The sequence below is a fragment of the Sceloporus occidentalis genome, unplaced genomic scaffold (genome assembly GCF_023333645.1).
Source record: "Sceloporus occidentalis isolate IW3139 unplaced genomic scaffold, rSceOcc1.0.p SCAF_1, whole genome shotgun sequence".
NCBI classification, from domain to species: Eukaryota; Metazoa; Chordata; class Lepidosauria; order Squamata; family Phrynosomatidae; genus Sceloporus; species Sceloporus occidentalis.
The window spans coordinates 161,921,295-161,937,690 of NW_028316981.1; the positions used below are offsets into that span (position 1 = coordinate 161,921,295).

The 16,396-nt window shown below is 42.8% G+C and overlaps 1 protein-coding gene across 3 annotated transcripts; it reads left to right on the forward strand.

The window, feature by feature from the left end:
* Positions 1-602: 602 nt before the first annotated feature.
* Positions 603-16,081, forward strand: CCNT1 (cyclin T1). Of its 3 annotated transcripts, XM_089479942.1 has the most exons (9): positions 603-812; positions 2,879-2,960; positions 4,746-4,874; positions 5,640-5,700; positions 6,935-6,997; positions 7,382-7,427; positions 9,619-9,782; positions 10,063-10,133; positions 12,501-16,081. In XM_089479942.1, the coding sequence occupies exons 1-9, from the start codon at positions 622-624 to the stop codon at positions 13,869-13,871; spliced, it is 2,178 nt and encodes a 725-aa protein (XP_089336068.1). In that variant the 5' UTR covers positions 603-621; the 3' UTR covers positions 13,872-16,081. The 3 variants fall into 3 exon arrangements, with proteins under 3 accessions (XP_089336068.1, XP_089336074.1, XP_089336083.1); XM_089479948.1 differs by lacking the exons at positions 603-812; positions 2,879-2,960 and adding an exon at positions 3,510-3,532 and having other exon boundaries at positions 4,746-6,997; XM_089479957.1 differs by lacking the exons at positions 603-812; positions 2,879-2,960; positions 5,640-5,700 and having other exon boundaries at positions 4,856-4,874.
* The last annotated feature ends 315 nt before the right edge of the window (positions 16,082-16,396 follow it).

Sequence of the window (16,396 nt, forward strand, 5' to 3'; positions counted from 1 at the left end):
CGAGCTATAAATACATTCTGTTATCATGTTGTTGTGTCCTAGCTGCAGTCCCTGTTCCTGGCAATGTTTGCTCCCAGGTATGAGGCCCCTTTTACTATGGCTGTTTCCGCATTGTCTAGGTTGAATTTCTGTAGGTTCTCCGTGGTCATTATGGCCGGCCTTTGCACTTTCTTCCTTGACCTGCCTCAGTAACTGTTCCATCCAAGGTTTGGCAGCGCTTTAACTCTTTGTCAGGCTCAAGGCTGCTATGGAATTCTGGGAGTTGGAGTTTGTTGTGGGGGCCCAGAGCGGAGCACAACAAACTCCAACTCCCAGAATTCCATGGCCTTGAGCCAGAGAGTTTGGATTATGGACGTCCCCACTCCCTTCCTCTTAGCTTCCCTCTGAACTACAAATCCCATAATGCAACGGGGGAGCAGTCAAAGTAGCGCGAGAATAGAACGTTCCCACTCGGAACGTCGGTGCCGGAAGTCAGTCCAGCCCGCGACCGGAAGTGCGCAGGATGAGGCACGACGTCGCCCTGCGCGTGGGGCGGGGCCTGCAGTCTCCGTCGGCCGTCGCCCCATTGCGTGCTGCGTGCGTCGCGCCGCGCCTGCGCAGTTGTCGACGGCAGCAGCCATCATGGCGGTGTGTGGCGCGGCGGCGGCGGCAGCGTCTGCATTGACTGAAGGCGTCGGGCGTCGCTGGTATTTCAGCCGGGAGCAGCTGGCGCGGAGCCCCTCTCGGCGCGCGGGCCTGGACCCGGACAAGGAGCTCTCGTACCGGCAGCAGGCGGCCAACCTGCTCCAGGACATGGGCCAGCGCCTCAATGTGTATCCCTTCGGAACTAGGCCGCGGAGGGAGGGAGGGAGGCGCTCCTTAGGCCGCAACGGCTGCGTCCCAGGAATCATGGAATGCGAGAGTTGGAAGAGGCCTCTTGTAATTTTGCCTCTTACGAGCGTTAATTCTGTGTGAATCGCTACTGTTGACCGTGTCTGTATTGCGCCGTGTGGTTGGTTGCGTTTTATCCGGTTGTAATCCCTCCTCGGTCCCTAGGGAGAGGCGGGAGATAGGAATGCATGATGTATGAGTTGTTATTCCAAGGGCTGCCCAGTCCAGGCCCCTTCTGCCATGCAGGAACTCACAGGCAGAGCATCAAATGAGCCACTCGGACTCCATGGCTCCATCCCATACAATCCCAGGGCTTGTGGCTCGGTGTGGCACCAGAGCGCTCTGGCAGAGGAGGATGCATCTCGGGAAACTACAGCCCCCAGAATGCCCTAGCATGGAGACAAGGCAATTAAAGTGGTGTCAAACTGGATTATTTCTTCAGCACAGGTGTAGCCTAAGGTCCAAAACACACTACAGAAATAATCCGGTTTGAGGCCACTTTAACTGCCCAGGCTCAATGCTAGGGGATTCTGGGAAGTGTAGTTTTGTGAGACTTTGAGACTTCACTATCAGGGAGCTCTGGTGCCACAACAAACTACAGTTCCCAGGATTCCCTAGCACTGAGCCAGGGCAGTTAAAGCGCTCTCAGACTGGACTATTCCTGCAGTTTGTTTTGGACCTAAGTTCATTTGAGGGGAAGCAGGTGTTTCTGGGGAGGAAAGGAGAGCAGGCCCAACATTTCGGACGCTCGGGTGGGGCTTCTCCTGAGTTGTGGTGTGTGTAGGAACCACATTTTGGGCCTCGGTGCTTCTCAACCTTTGGCTCTCTTAATGTTTTGGACTTCAACTCCCAGAAGTCCCAGCCAGCTTGTTGAAATGATTATGGATTCTGGGAGCTGAAGTCTAAAATGCCTGGGGAGGACCCAAGGTTGAGAACCATTGCCCTAGGTAATAAGTGGAAGGCAGGGTTGGGTTTTTAGTAGGCCAGTTAGATTCAGAGCTTGGGCTGGAGGAGCAGATTCGAGATGAGAAGGCCTAAATTGTTATTTCAGATGAGGAGAAAGGCCAAGTTTGAACAAGCAAGACGTTCCTGGCTCTTGTGTATAGTGGACACAACTAGCACTGCTATAATCCACTGTCCACTGTTACTCAGTAATTCTTGTGTATACTGTCCATTTTGAATTCTTCCATGCAAAGTGGTGCTTTTCCTTCGGCTTTCCTCCTCAAAAGGCACCACACAAATAGCTCCTGCAGCTTACATTTGTAATTATGGGTGAATAAATGTTGCTGAGCCATAGTAACACAGTAATGCTCCATTCTAGATTTTAAAGGTTCTATTTATCCAGAAGGATTAAAATGCTTCAATATCTTTATAGGGAGACTGGTTAAAATATATGCATATGGCCCTAAAGCACAGCTCGAAATATTTTAGTCTGCTCGAGTTTACCCAGAGATAAATTCATTGCAGATTATTCTTGGTAGAGATGCTTAGGATTGCAGCCCAAGTGTGAATTAGGTTTATGGCAACCAGATCTTTGGACAGTGAGTTTCAGGAAATTACTGTCTAAAGAAAGGTGCAGTACACTGATTACAGGGCGCCAGGGTCATATGCGGGTGCGCTATACACGGCTTTGACTATATGCAGAAAGCCGCACACGGGGCGCAAAGAGCAACACATCCCATCCATATGAATAAGGTGTGTGTCTGTGGCCCGCGCCACCACATGCACAAGCCCCATTCATATGAATGGGGCTTGAGCATGCGCGGAATTCGACTTATGTGAGGGGGTCCAGAACGGATCTCCACGTAAGACGAGGGTGCGCTGTATTTCGCACATTTCTTGGGACCACTTAAAGAAGAGATATATGTTTGCTCAAAAACATTTTTATGCATCCTTTTTCCACAATGAGAAACAGCAGTGTGACCTATTACAGCACAATTTTGCCTGAATTGTAATAAAACAGATTAATATTTTTCAGTCTACCTTTCCCTTAACTATTGTCCTCCAGTTCACAACTGACTATTAACACAGCTATTGTCTATATGCATCGCTTCTACATGGTTCAGTCCTTCACCCAGTTTCACCGAAATGTAAGTCACTCAAACTGTTTCTGTTGCTTACGTGATCTATGAGTAGCTTATTACCCTTTTACCAAGAGGGTAAGGGGAAGAAATCATATTCAAGGCACTGTCGTGGAAACCCACTGGAAAACATGTTGTAGAATAATATTCATGTTCATTGGCTTACCTGTCACACAGCTAGAAGAAGTAGGGATAATGTCCCTTACTTGTTAAAATATTTATTACAGTTTTCTTGCTTAAAGTAGTGTTTTTTAGCAATTACCACAGATAAAGATAATAAAACATAGACAGATGTATTAATTCCTTATTAGTCTGCATCAGTAGTGAAACAGTATGGCAAGAATAGAATAAAGCTTCAACAACATCAGCAGCTGGTGAAAACAAATCTAGGGACAAACTTCAGCAACACCTAGCTCAAATTCAAAACACAGAAGGAAACTACACAAAGTTTTTGACATAAAATCTTGAAATCTGGGCACTACAGTTTTACCATTTACTGTTTTAAGCAATTTGAAAAATTGATGATTTCCTTTAGATCTATAGCAAATTGATGGTGGGAGTCACACTAGTACTGAATCAGGGTAGGCAAACTGTAACTCTAAAATTGTATGTAACCCCAAACCTTCTATGCAGCCACCTCAAATCTTTTTTCTGACTTTAAAGGGGTAATTTGCCTTTCCTGGCAGGCTCCTGTTTAACTTAAAAAATTGCAATTTATCGTACCAAAAGTGGACTTTTTCACTTTTCCTTCCTTTCCCTATTTTGGGGGCATTTTTGAACATGCATGCCATTACTGGACAGTGAGGTTGTCTACCATATTTATTGTAACCACAGGTGTCCCATGGTTCTCACTTAAAGATCAGCTATACAATGAACAACTGGAAAACATCTGTTCACAAATCCTCATATAGGTTGTGTATTTGACTTTCACAGAACTTACAGAGAGGGATGTGATGTTAAAGGAGAAAGGGATCCTGTGTTAAGTACAGTCTGCCCTTGCCTTATGCGGGGGATCTGTTCCGGACCCCCCCCCCCCCCCCGCGAAAGGCATAAAGCGCATATGCTCAAGGCCCATTACATATAATAGGGCTCATGCATGCCACACGGCTGGGCGCACATAGTTGTGCATGCGCACCATTCTCCCAAACTGCCGGTGGCTTCCGCATAAGCTGGAAGCCGCCTATAACGAGCCTGCATATGGCACAGGCTCACTGTACATGGCACTATACATATTCCTACTTAGGCTTTCAGTGGGTGTTACTACTTTTTCCAATGATTCGGTATGACCATAAAAACTATAGGCATGTGTCTTAAAGGAGAAAGTTAGTGTAGATTCACCAGAAATCTCCTCTGTGCATTAAATTGCTATTTTAATGCATAAGCTGTGAATGAGAAAGCCCTAGAAATATATTCCCAAATTAATCAACAGTTATGTAATAATGTATATCTTTTATATTGTAATTTTTTTACAGTGCAGCATGTGTAGAGGTTTGTACATGTGTATATGTACCTTCAAGTTCTCTGTTGATTTATGGTGATCCCCTGAATTTCATAAGGTTTTCTTAAGCTAGGAATACTCAGAGGTTGTTTTGTCAGTTCCTTCCTCTGAAATATAGCCTGTAGCACCTGGTATTCATTGACCGTCTCCCATGCAAGTACTACACAGGGCCTTGTAAACCTTTAGTGAAATAACATATTGGTAAGTCTTAAAGTAGGATTGTTATGGTAGATTTGCTGGACATTTGAGTCCAGAGAGATTTGTTGCTTCTATTTATATCTCTCTCCTTTGTAAAGTCTGTAGCACCAGCTGCCCTTTTCCTGGCAGCCAAGGTGGAGGAACAACCTCGAAAACTGGAGCATGTAATCAAGGTCGCCCATACCTGCCTTCATCATCTAGAGGCCCTTCCTGATACACGGAGCGAGGTAAGTAGCAAAACTTTTGTGGAACCTGCACAGTGCTCATCACCTGAGGGAAAAGAACAAATCCTGGCAGTGCAAGTCCCCCATGCACTATTGGATGTACAGTGCTGCATTCTTCTTAAAACAAGCATGAATAAATTCCAGAACCATAGTAATTAGTGCTTGAATATTATTGCTGCATAGTACAGAAAGCTGTCAGGTTTTGTAAGCCAAATGGCTTCTCTGTCCTGTGTGTTCCTGCTAGAGTGTTGTGAATGGAAGCCAGGCGTGTAGCACTGTTTGCATCAAGGGGTTGATGTTGCCTGCCAGGATGACCCCTCTTATGGTGACACCAATGAATGCAGCTTGAAATTTAGTCTTGTCCTTGCCATTCAAACAGGAGGCTTGTTAAGCACTTTATTTTGCATCTCACCACAGCCCTTCCTGACAGGACCAGCACATCTAACCTTGACAACAAGGGGGAAGCTTTATTGTTATGCCAAATTGGAGGAAAGGGTCTATTTTTAGCATGCACCAATATCTTAATGGCCATTGAAACCATGAAGCTTATACAGAGTCAACAGTAGCATCTCTTGCAAGAAATGTCTCATTCAACATGTCTAATTTTCCCCCCTGGGGAAGGGGTACTTGTACCAGCTCCCTGCACTGCTAAATATGATAAAGATTCCCCCTTGCTATTTTTTTACCTCCTCAAGAGAGTGTTAGAAATATGCAGGCTTGATACAGAGTGCCTCATCACAAGTAACCTGCCTGTCCTCTCAACCCCAGGCTTACCTGCAACAAGCCCAAGACCTGGTCATTCTAGAGAGCATAATACTGCAGACCCTGGGTAAGTTTTTCCAAGCGGACGGGCTGCTTCATGAATCTCAGACCCAGGAAAGATCCGCAGAATGGAGAGTCTAACCCCAGTCTTCTTCACAGCTGGAGGGCAGAGGCACAGCTGGCCAGTATGGGAGAGCATCTGCTTAGGCGATAAACCCTGTCACAACTGCCAGTTACAACATGTTTGATATGTTTTGTTTAGGATGAATATATTGACATGTATGTGTGTATATAGAAACAAACATGAATGTGCACAAATTGGTTTGAGTCTTTCTCAACAGGATGTATATTGCTGATATTTCAGTCTCTGTACGCTTACAGCCTACTATCACAACTGTATTATCAGTATCGTCACCTAGGGTGGTAGCCAAACAAACCAATGTCAATTATTGTAGAGCTTTTTGTACCTAGGTGTTGTAATTTTGCCTTTTGAATATTTTTTTGTAACTAAAATCGTATTGGTTCTCCATTTTTTATAACCATTTGACATGTAGACACATATCTTTACAGAGTATGTAGGAAAATTGATCTGTGTTCCAAATCTTCCTTGTTATATGGAAGCATAAAACTTCAATTATAGTTCATTCACCAGTGCAAAAGAAAACTAATCCAGCTGTAATACGTCTTATGAAATAACACAATAGAGATAAAACTTGCGAGACTTGCAGTTTAAACTGACTGCAAGTGTCAGAGTTATTAGCTATCTTTGCTGAACAATAATCCATTTTGGTTGTTCAGGAAATCCACACAGGTGTGGCATGGGTTTGTAGGAATATGAAGTCATACTGTTTTATTCTGGAAAGAATAAGTTTTTAAACCCAGTTAAAACTAAGTTGAAACCTGGTTAACATCTGTTTCCTGAAAGCAAATTATTAGCTTGTTGTGTTTTTGGAAATAATAAGATAAACCTCAATGAAATACTAGAATTTTATCCTCTTGATGTCTTAATGCACAGTACCTTTTGTTTTAGCATTATTGGATGTATTTCAATATAATCTTTCCAACAGGGAATGGGATTGCATCAAAAGCTAGCAGTAACGGTCATTTTCTTGTGCTGGATAACATCCATTTGCACCTAGGAAGATGTCCTGCTTACTTCTTGCTTGCGCCTGAGCACAGAGCAAATAGGAAGGGGATGGTCAATCTACTTTGCCTCCCAGGATCCAGAGGCATGTGTGGTATGTAGAACCACAATCATGTTCTGTTCATGGCCTAATTGTTCTCTCTTTTTTTCGTAACAGGGTTTGAGATCACCATAGATCATCCTCATACACATGTTGTGAAGTGTACACAACTAGTTAGAGGTGAGTATTGATACAATGACTGTGATTCTGGTATTGCAGCTGCTACACTTCTGCATAGTGGTGGCTCTATTTTCTGAATGGCAGTTTGTTCCTGGGTGTATGGGTTTTTATGTGAAAGGAGCAAGTAAATTACGCAGGAGGTAATGTTATTGTATTACACATTCTCTTCTTTGCCTACAGTGATGGCAAACGAGAGGGATAAATACTTTCCAAAGGGAAGTATTTAAGTGGGCATTCATGGCAGTTAGTCATACAGAGAATCAAAGTGAATCCATTGTCAGTATGCCACTACATTATTGAACTACTGAACCAGCAGAAACACTGCAGAACAAGAAAGGAAGTTTGCAAATCATAACTTCTAAATTTCTCTCTTTCTCTTTTTAGCTAGCAAGGATCTGGCACAGACCTCTTACTTCATGGCTACCAACAGGTAGATGTTGACTCAATTTATCTCTTTCTATTTTAACCAGTATTAGAATGATTGACCATTGAGGAGGAACATTCACCAAGGTTTTGTACAAGAAATAAAACTATGCTTAGCATGTGCATTTAGATGTCAGGTCACTATATTAGAGGAATTGTTTTGTATGAGTGATTTTTGATCTGCAGATCAAATACTTTTCAAACAAATTCCTAATTTTAATAGCACACACACATAGTTATATTTGGTTGTTGGTGAGAGGTAAAAAAGAAACATGTTTTGGTAATGTTTTCCTTCCTGGTCACCTAAAGCAGTTCTTTCTTGCCATAAGTCGGGTTGGGAACCTTTGGCCCTCTAGGTTCTGACAAACTACCATTCCCATCATGCCTCACCACCAGCCAAGCTGAATTTTTTTAGCGAGGCTCATGAGGGCTTGCTTGTAGCTCCTCCCCTTATGGTGATGCTATGTAACAACACCATAAGGGGAGGAGCTACAGCCAAGCCCTCATGAGCCTGGTTAAAAAACATTCAGCTTGACTGGTGGTGAGGCATGATGGGGATGGTATTTTGTCAGGATCTGGAGAACTGTAGGTTCCGACCCCTGCCAAAAATAATTGGCTGATCATATGTTTGAGCTAAGGCTATTTTCTTGCTAAGAAATTTGGATGTGATGTTGCTGGCTAGCAATAAGTAGACATTAAACAGTTTAATGCTGTGATGTGAAAACAAAAGGCCAGAATTGTTATTTAGGGAATTGTTGGTTTTTGTGTTCTTGTTGTTTTTATCTGCTTGAATTCTCTAGAAGAGAGGCCTCCTTCATACCTGGTTGGAGAGTTCACTTTTTTTATAGATGCAGCATTTTGTATATAGTATTGTTGCAACCATTGCTAAGTTCTAGTGCAGACTTGCTTTGAGTAAACGGTTGCTTTTCTTTGATAAATGCAGTTGTTCTGCTGTTCTTAGTCTGTCCTTTGTGTAGTGCTGAATGTGTACAGCACTCAATATATTGAGGATTTTATTGTTTGTTAAAATAACATAGAGAAAAACTCAGTAATAGAGGTACTACCTTCCAGAAACTAATTGGTGGGGTTGTCTGTGACTAAAAATAAGTAAAAAATCTATTTCTTATGTTTTATTTCTTACTCTTCCGGGGGGGGGGGGGGGGGGGATACAAAATACATGTAAAATGCATTCAAATAGCTTATAGCAGAATATAATATTTGGATGGTGTGTTTTAAACAGTGTCATAGGCTAGTTCTGATGAATAATTATTTTTGGTGGATGAGGTGTCCATGAAAGGGGAAATGTATTGAGGCATCATTCTCCCATTTCAAAAAAGGTTGTTTGGAAGTCCAGTTTCCACAGCAGGTGCTACTGCCTCCATACTTCTCTTTCATCTCCAGTAACTGGACCAACTCTTGGGGGTTGGACTGGATGGCCCTTCTGGTCTCTTCCAGCTCTATGATTCTTGCCTGGAAACCAGAATTTGCATGCACTGGAACTGTGGTACATCTCCAGAAGACAATTTATTTAAATATAAATACTGTATACCATTGTGTAGAGCCGTATCTTATTCATCTTGCTAGCATCTCTTATCAAGGCAAGGATTCCAGGACAAGTTCATCATAGGCTGAAGTAGTGCTAAAGTCTCTGATGCTCTGTTGTTGAACTGGCAACAGTTCTACAACTGGTCAACATCTGAAGGGAATTTAAAGTTCTCATCAATTTAATAATCTTAATACGTCACTGGACAATGTTTGGACTGATACAGAATATACTACTGTCAGAAGGACATAACAGTAGGTTTGGAACAACTTCTGGCCAGGTGAAACAATTTTTTCTAACACATAGTTTCCTAAATCTTTTCTTGAAGCTGTAATTTTGTCCAGGTATTATTGAATAACCCAGCTCCTTTAATATTGTGCTTGGGCTTAGTTCAAAATGCAGCACTTTCCCTGTAGGCCAGTTGGGGGTCCCGGAGCTCCAGGCTGACAGGAGCTCCTGGAAAACCTTGTGCGAAAAGGCTGAAACCAAATTGTTTAAGCAGAGAGGCTTGAACATGCAAGATAACAAAAGCTTTTAAAGCTAAGGGATGCCCACTTCTTGCAGTGTCTGTCCATCGGGCGGTTGTGTGTGCTGCTGCCGTTCAGGCTTGGGAGCTTATAGCTTTCTGTTTCTCTCTCCCTGCTGGTGATGTCAGCCTTCACCTAACCACCTTCAGCCTGCAGTACACCCCTCCCGTTGTGGCCTGCGTCTGCATCCACTTGGCCTGTAAGTGGTCCAACTGGGAGATCCCAGTCTCCACGGACGGGAAGCACTGGTGGGAGTACGTTGATGGCACTGTAACTCTGGAACTCTTGGATGGTAAGTTTGGAGCAAGGTCAGATATGTTCCAATGCACAATAAGAGGTATTTCATTTCCTTAGTAGCTCACTTTTAAGGGACTTTCTCACCAAGGTTTCCAGGATGACAGTACACAGTAGAAAAAATTAAATGGGATGAATTTTATAATTTGAGCCAGTTATGTTAGTCCTGAGACTGCTCTGTTTCTAACAAACAAGGGCAGAAATTTAAACCAACCTCCAGACCAGGCTTTCAAATGTTGTGCCTCTCACTATGTGGTGTGTTTGTGTTTCTTGTACAGAGCTGACCCATGAATTCCTTCAAATCCTTGAGAAAACTCCTAACCGGTTGAAACGAATCAGGAATTGGCGGGTAAGATGCCCTGTATATTTTACTAGGAACTATCAAAACTTTGTATGGACTTCAGCTTGATAAATAATGCATAAAGATAATGCATAAGAAAATTAACTTCTTAATATCTATCTTGAAGTCAAAAACACGTGACCTTTGTGGGAGTACTGTGGTGCTGCCACTGGGACCCTACTGAGCACCCATTTATCCTCCTGTATTATCATCTAAAGCAAGATTTTTCTGCCAACCTCCCACACATTTGGGGCAGATCAAGCCATTACAGGCTGTTTGGCGGGGGGGGGGGGTATTCCTTGAAAAAAGTATTGTATTACTTTGAAATAATAATAATAATAATAATAATAATAATAATAATAATAATATAGTTTATTTATATTTTCCCGTCTCTCCCAAATGGATCGAGGTGGGATTACAGTTCACTAAAATACACATAAAATACATCAATAAAAATAGAATAACAATTAATATTAAAACTAGCTCATCGTCAAGTAGCAATGCAATAGGGTTATACAACAATGGGAAGGTGGGGAGTATCTCTTATATAAGGTCAGGTGGGTAAGCTTGTCGGAAGAGTTCCGTCTTAAGTGCCCTCTTAAATGCCTCCAAGGAGGCAATAAGACAGATCTCTTCTGGGAGACTGTTCCATAATTTCAGAGCAGCTGTAGTAAAGGCTCTTTGGAAAGTCGATATTAACCTAGTTGATTGATATTCTAACACGTTCTTCCCGGTTGTTCTGAGAGTGTGGGGCGGATTATGTAGGGAGAGGTGTTCCCGCAAGTAACTCAGGCCCAAGCCATGTAGGGTTTTAAAGGTAATGACCAACACTTGTAAAGGAAACAACCAACACCCGGAAGGTAATAGTGTCTGCAAGTGATGAAATGTCACTTCCATTCTGCTAAAATGTGATGACATGCTGTGATTGACATACTGTGATGACATGCTGTGGCCTTCCAGAGCTTTGTAGGAGCCCAGAATGGTAGCATACTGTCCTCTGACTGGAGTGCATCCACTTTGATTTAAGTTGTGGTAGTTTTAGAAAGATAGGTTGTAGACGTTGTTGTTCTGATTGAGCAATGATTTGTTTAAATATCTTGTATACCTTTAAAATAAGGCTTTCCTGAAAGAAAACAGGTTCTTGTTCTGCATGGAATTTGGAGATTCCAGTATTTGTTAGCTATTTTGTATAACATGTTACAGTGTGATATACAGTGGCAGCCGATAGGACAGAGTGGTTTAAATCTTGGACTAGGATTCCACAATAGGGCTTGAATCCTTGCTCAGTCATGGAAAGCAACTAGGTGACCTTGGTCAAGTCACACTCTCAGCAGTCTCCGGGGGAAAGAGTGACAAACCCCCTTTAAACAAATCATGCCAAGAAAACCTTATGATAGTGACACTGTAAGTCACAGTTGACTACATGGTACATAACAACAAGAGAATACATTACATAAACTATATGCAGAATCAGAGAAAATTATAACAAAATACAGCAATAAACAGTTGAATAATTGAGTTAACATATGGGATAGAAGTAAGTTTCTCACAGCTCTCCAGAAGTTGTTGGACTGCAGGTCTCAGCAGCTCATTCTAATTTAGCAAATAGTGAGGAATGTTGGGAATTGCAATCCACCATATGGAGGACAAAATGATTCCCATCCCTGGCCAAGGATAATAAAACTGTCTTAGCTGGACATCTAGAATATACTATGTTGGTGCTACTTGGACCTCTCTAGAGGGAACAATTCACAAACTTGGGTGGAGATGAGTGAGAGCTGATAGCTCCTTACTCTTATGGCCAGCTTGCAAACTTAATGCTAAGGAGACACTCGGAGAGGGGTCTCTTCTCTAGATCTTAGGTGGCGACATAGGGGGAAAGGGGGGGAGTTCTTTAGATCTTATGGGTGGGCAGCTTACCAGAACCCACTGCTGCAGTTGCATCCTTAATTTGGCAGCGCCCACAGTAAATCTGTGTGGTGCAGGCACATGTCAAAACCTCTTTCAGCATCCCTATGAGGCCACAGAGCAAAGCTGCAAGAGGCAGGGATGGGGGAGGCTGTGATTTCTGTGTTGGGGATTGTGAAGCAGTGGGGGCTGCTGATGATTTAGCAGCGAGTACTACTTGACTCGTGAAATGTGGCAAATATGCAAGCTATAAGTGCATATTGTTGAGGTCCCAGGATTTGTAGTGTTCTGTGTTATCTGAGAGCTGTTTCAGTATAGGGATTTATTTATTTTTTACAAAGGTTGTGAATGAAAGTAAATACTGTTGAAATGCATATGGCACTTCAGGAAAGTTCTATGCCGGTATTCTTTTCTCTCAGATAAAACAGGGGCTTTATGATACTACAGATTTTTTTCTGCTCATTTTAGGCCAACCAAGCAGCCAAGAAATCAAAGACTGATGAGCAAGGTGATGATGACTGCCTTTCAGAACAGACCATTTTCAACATGATCTCCAGAAGTGCATCAGACACAACCATCGCAGGTCTTATGAGTATGTCTACTTCCTCAACAGCAGGAGCCATGGCTTCACTGCCAGTCACAGATGGGGACTCTCCAGGAGAGCTGGGCAGCCTGGATGCAATGTCAGGAGATAGCTGGATAGCTCCACATGCAGCACATAAACTAGAGGTCAGCCATAGAGCTAATGAAATCTCAGCCAATACAGACCATCCACATCATGACAATAGTAGTGGTTCCTTCTCTAAGCAAAACATTAAGAGTGCACCACTAGCAAAAGTGTCATTAAAAGAGTATCGTGCCAAACATGCTGAGGAGTTGGCTGCGCAGAAACGGCAGCTGGAAAACATGGAGGCTAATGTGCGCTCCCAGTATGCCTATGCTGCTCAGAACTTGCTTGTGCAGCAGCAGCGGGAAAGAGATGTGCAGCAAGAGAACAACCCATCTCCTATCATTCTGAAAATCCCTTTGGGCAGCAACTCAGATGGTTCTGAACGGCCCTCTGCTGAAAAGGCTGACAAGTCCTCATCAGCCCTCAAAGTGCGCCTGCCTGCACCAGGAGACAAACCACCTGTTTCTTCCTCCAAGCCAGAGGAGATAAAAATGCGCATCAAGGTGCCAACTTCCTTGGATCGTCATGGCTCTTCTGATGAAAGTAGTGGCAAGAGCAGGGGGGAACATAAGGAAAAACATAAGGTCCACTCTTCTAACCACCACCACCACAATCATCATTCTCACAAACATTCACATGCGCAACCTGCTGCCAGCATTAAGCGACCAGGAGACTCCAAGCATGGTAACCAAAGTGGCATTGTATCCCATAAAGTTGGTCTCATCCCAACTTGTTCCTCCCGTAAGAGACCACTTCCTGAGGATGCCTCAGCTGTAGCACATGAACCCTTACCAAAAGTCAATAAGAGTTCAAAAGGGCCCACTGTACAGTTTCCCTTCCCGCAGCATCCTGGACACAGCTTGGATACGGCCGGTCTACCTTTTCCCCAGGGCAGCAAGGCCAGAGGGGCTCATGCAAAACTGGACAAAAGCACTGCGGGAGCAAATGGGCATAATATGAACCAGACTATTGATTACCAGGATACAGTGAACATGCTGCACTCCTTGCTTAGTGCTCAGGGCATGCAGCCTACCCAACCACCTACCTTTGACTTCGTACACTCGTATGGCGAGTACTTGAACCCCAGAGCTGCTGCAAGTGTGGATAAACCACGGCCACCCCCCCTACCCTCAGAACCTCCTCCTCCCCTGCCGCCTCTCCCGAAGTGATCAGCATTTTAACTACTGAAGTTAAGCTGCCCTCTATCAAGGGCAGATTGCTCATAGTTATCTCCACTGCCTTGTGTGAATGCCCCATTCCCCCCTTTTAAAATGTTTTTATTATTGGTCTGAGAATGTGGAGCCCTTTGAAGCTGTGAAAAGGTATGCCCATCTTTCTGCATGCTCTTCCCCCAACCCCTCCAGTCCTGCTGGAAAGACAGGGATTATGTTTCTTGTCATACTTTCCCTCACTTGTGGAGAATGTGGGGTTCAAAGGTCATGAACCAGGAGATGGCACAGGGCTATTTAAATTTTCAGACTTTATCTTTCTAAAAGACATTTTAAAATAATTTAAAATAAGTTATATGTTCTTATTGTTGATTTTATTTTTCTAAATTGGACAAAGGAAGGGTTTACAGCAGAAGCTGAAATGGAAGTAGGGCTCTGTCTACTTACTCTTATGTATGTTTTGTCCTAATTGAATTTGCTTCTCTCCAAATGGAGGTTTGAAAGGAAGGAAAGGTGTAAAAAGCCTCTGAGAAAGCATGAGCACTGACCATAAGCGCAGTAGTTGGGTAGGTGGTGGAGCTCACTGCCTTGGTTTTAACAGTTCACCAGCAGATGAGTAGAGACTAATGTAGGCCCATATTTCCAAATGGCATTGGAAATAATAAAGTGTGTGTTGCTTGCTTTGTTCAGCCCTTCCTGCTGAGCAGGGAGGATGGAAGAACATGGTTTTCTTAAATCTCTCACTTCCTACTTGACTGCACTGCTTCCACTGGGTGCCCTGTTATGTCTTCCACCTAAATTCAGTCATTTGAGGATGAATGTCTGCCTAGCTTAGGCACTAAAGTTCTGATAGGACTGTTATAAAGGTGGATAGGACTATGGGAACTCGCAAGTGTGTCTTCAAAAAGAAGGGTTGCTGCAGAAATCTGTCTGGGAAGAGAGCCCAGTGGGTGTGCTAGCGTTCCACAGAGTGGAGCATCTGTGGCTTGCCACACCCCATTTTATTCAATGATGGTAACTGAACATGGATGTGCACACATTACCAACCATTGAATAATATGGGGAGCAACTGCCCATATTTTTCCCATCCATGGAAGGGCCTGGAACTGAATTCTTGCAGATGGGAAGGGTCCACTGTATTAGTTGGGAGGAAGAGGCACTGGAAGGGAGGTCGGAAGTCTATGTGAATGTTAGAACAGTAATCGTGATTCTGGGATGCTTTAAATTGTATTTAACCTGCATTATGGGATATGAGATTTTCACATTTTGCTAGAATGGGGGGGAAACTTCTAAGTTAATGTCATGACAGCAACAAACAATTAGGCAAATTTGGATTCAAGCTTAGAGGAGTGAATCTAGGTGAAACCCATGTGTCTTCTCCTTTAAAGATGTTTACCAACAGTATAAAACTGTCCAGCTTGAGCATACCCTTAATTGGTTTGATTCCTAGTAAGGAACATGTGGGAACTGACTCCCACTAACTCTTACCCCAAAGGGGAATATGCCAGTTTAAAGTTGTACAGCAAAAGACATAGGATTCTGTCCTGAATGCAAGGTTAAATGGGACTAATCTTTTAAAAATGGCCATTTGTGGTATTTGTTTCATCAGAGTTTTTTTATTGTACAAGTCAGCTTGGTTTGAATAATGATAGCAATTGGATAAAACACTGAATTGTCACTCTTAAATTCCAACTTTGCTGTTCTTTGAGTATACCAACTCTGGTTCAGCAACGTCTTTCATGGTATTCCCATTTTCTTTGAAGAAATGTTGAAATTGAAATCTGAAAAAGTGTTTGGTATAACAGATTATTGTGGTTTTTGTTCTGGGCTGAAATGGAATACCTTGACTAATATGTATCAATAGAAGTCTATTCTGATGTCTTAAATGGCAAGGAAAATTGGAGAACAGACTTTGGCCTGCAGTTTCATGTGAGTGAAGCTGTAATTGCTGCAGGTTTCAAGTGGTGCATCATGTTTAAAATAACAAAAGACACTCATCTGTGGGTATCTGTTTGGTTTTTATTGGAGTGTTTTTCTGAATTTGGAACAGTGATTATTTTCCCATCACATCTAGATTTCTGAAGCAGTGGTATCTCAGCTACTGATGGTTGCAAACTTTGGACCTAGTTTCATAGAATCTTTCAAAACCTGTTTCTAATTCCCAGCTCATATTATTACTATTCTAAGTTTCAATAAATGTACTGTCTCCACATTTGGTTTCATCTTCAGTATTTCAACTGTTGCAAATCTATTTTTAACCACACACCCTAATAGTTCAGTGCAGCAAAGAATGGTTCCATGCAACATGTAGCAAAAACTGTAGTTCTGGATTTTTTTAACTTTTCCTTTTTTTTTTCCCACTTGGATTTTACTCCATCCATTTTCTTAGGCACCAATTGCCTTCACATAGCAGAGCAAGGAAAGAAGGAAGTAACCCTCTTGATTTGATTTCTTGATTATTTTTTTCCTAAACGGCAGTAGTTGCACAATATCCATTTCACAGTGAACTAAAAAATCACTGGTAA

What these genes read in the sequence shown, in the direction of transcription:
- CCNT1 (XM_089479942.1), top strand. Translation starts at nt 622, where the DNA reads ATGGCGGTGTGTGGCGCGGCGGCGGCGGCAGCGTCTGCATTGACTGAA. An exon ending in ATGGGCCAGCGCCTCAATGT is followed by an intron (nt 813 to 2,878) that starts GTATCCCTTCGG and finishes ATTGTCCTCCAG; the next exon opens with TTCACAACTGACTATTAACA. An exon ending in AACTCTGGAACTCTTGGATG is followed by an intron (nt 9,783 to 10,062) that starts GTAAGTTTGGAG and finishes TTTCTTGTACAG; the next exon opens with AGCTGACCCATGAATTCCTT.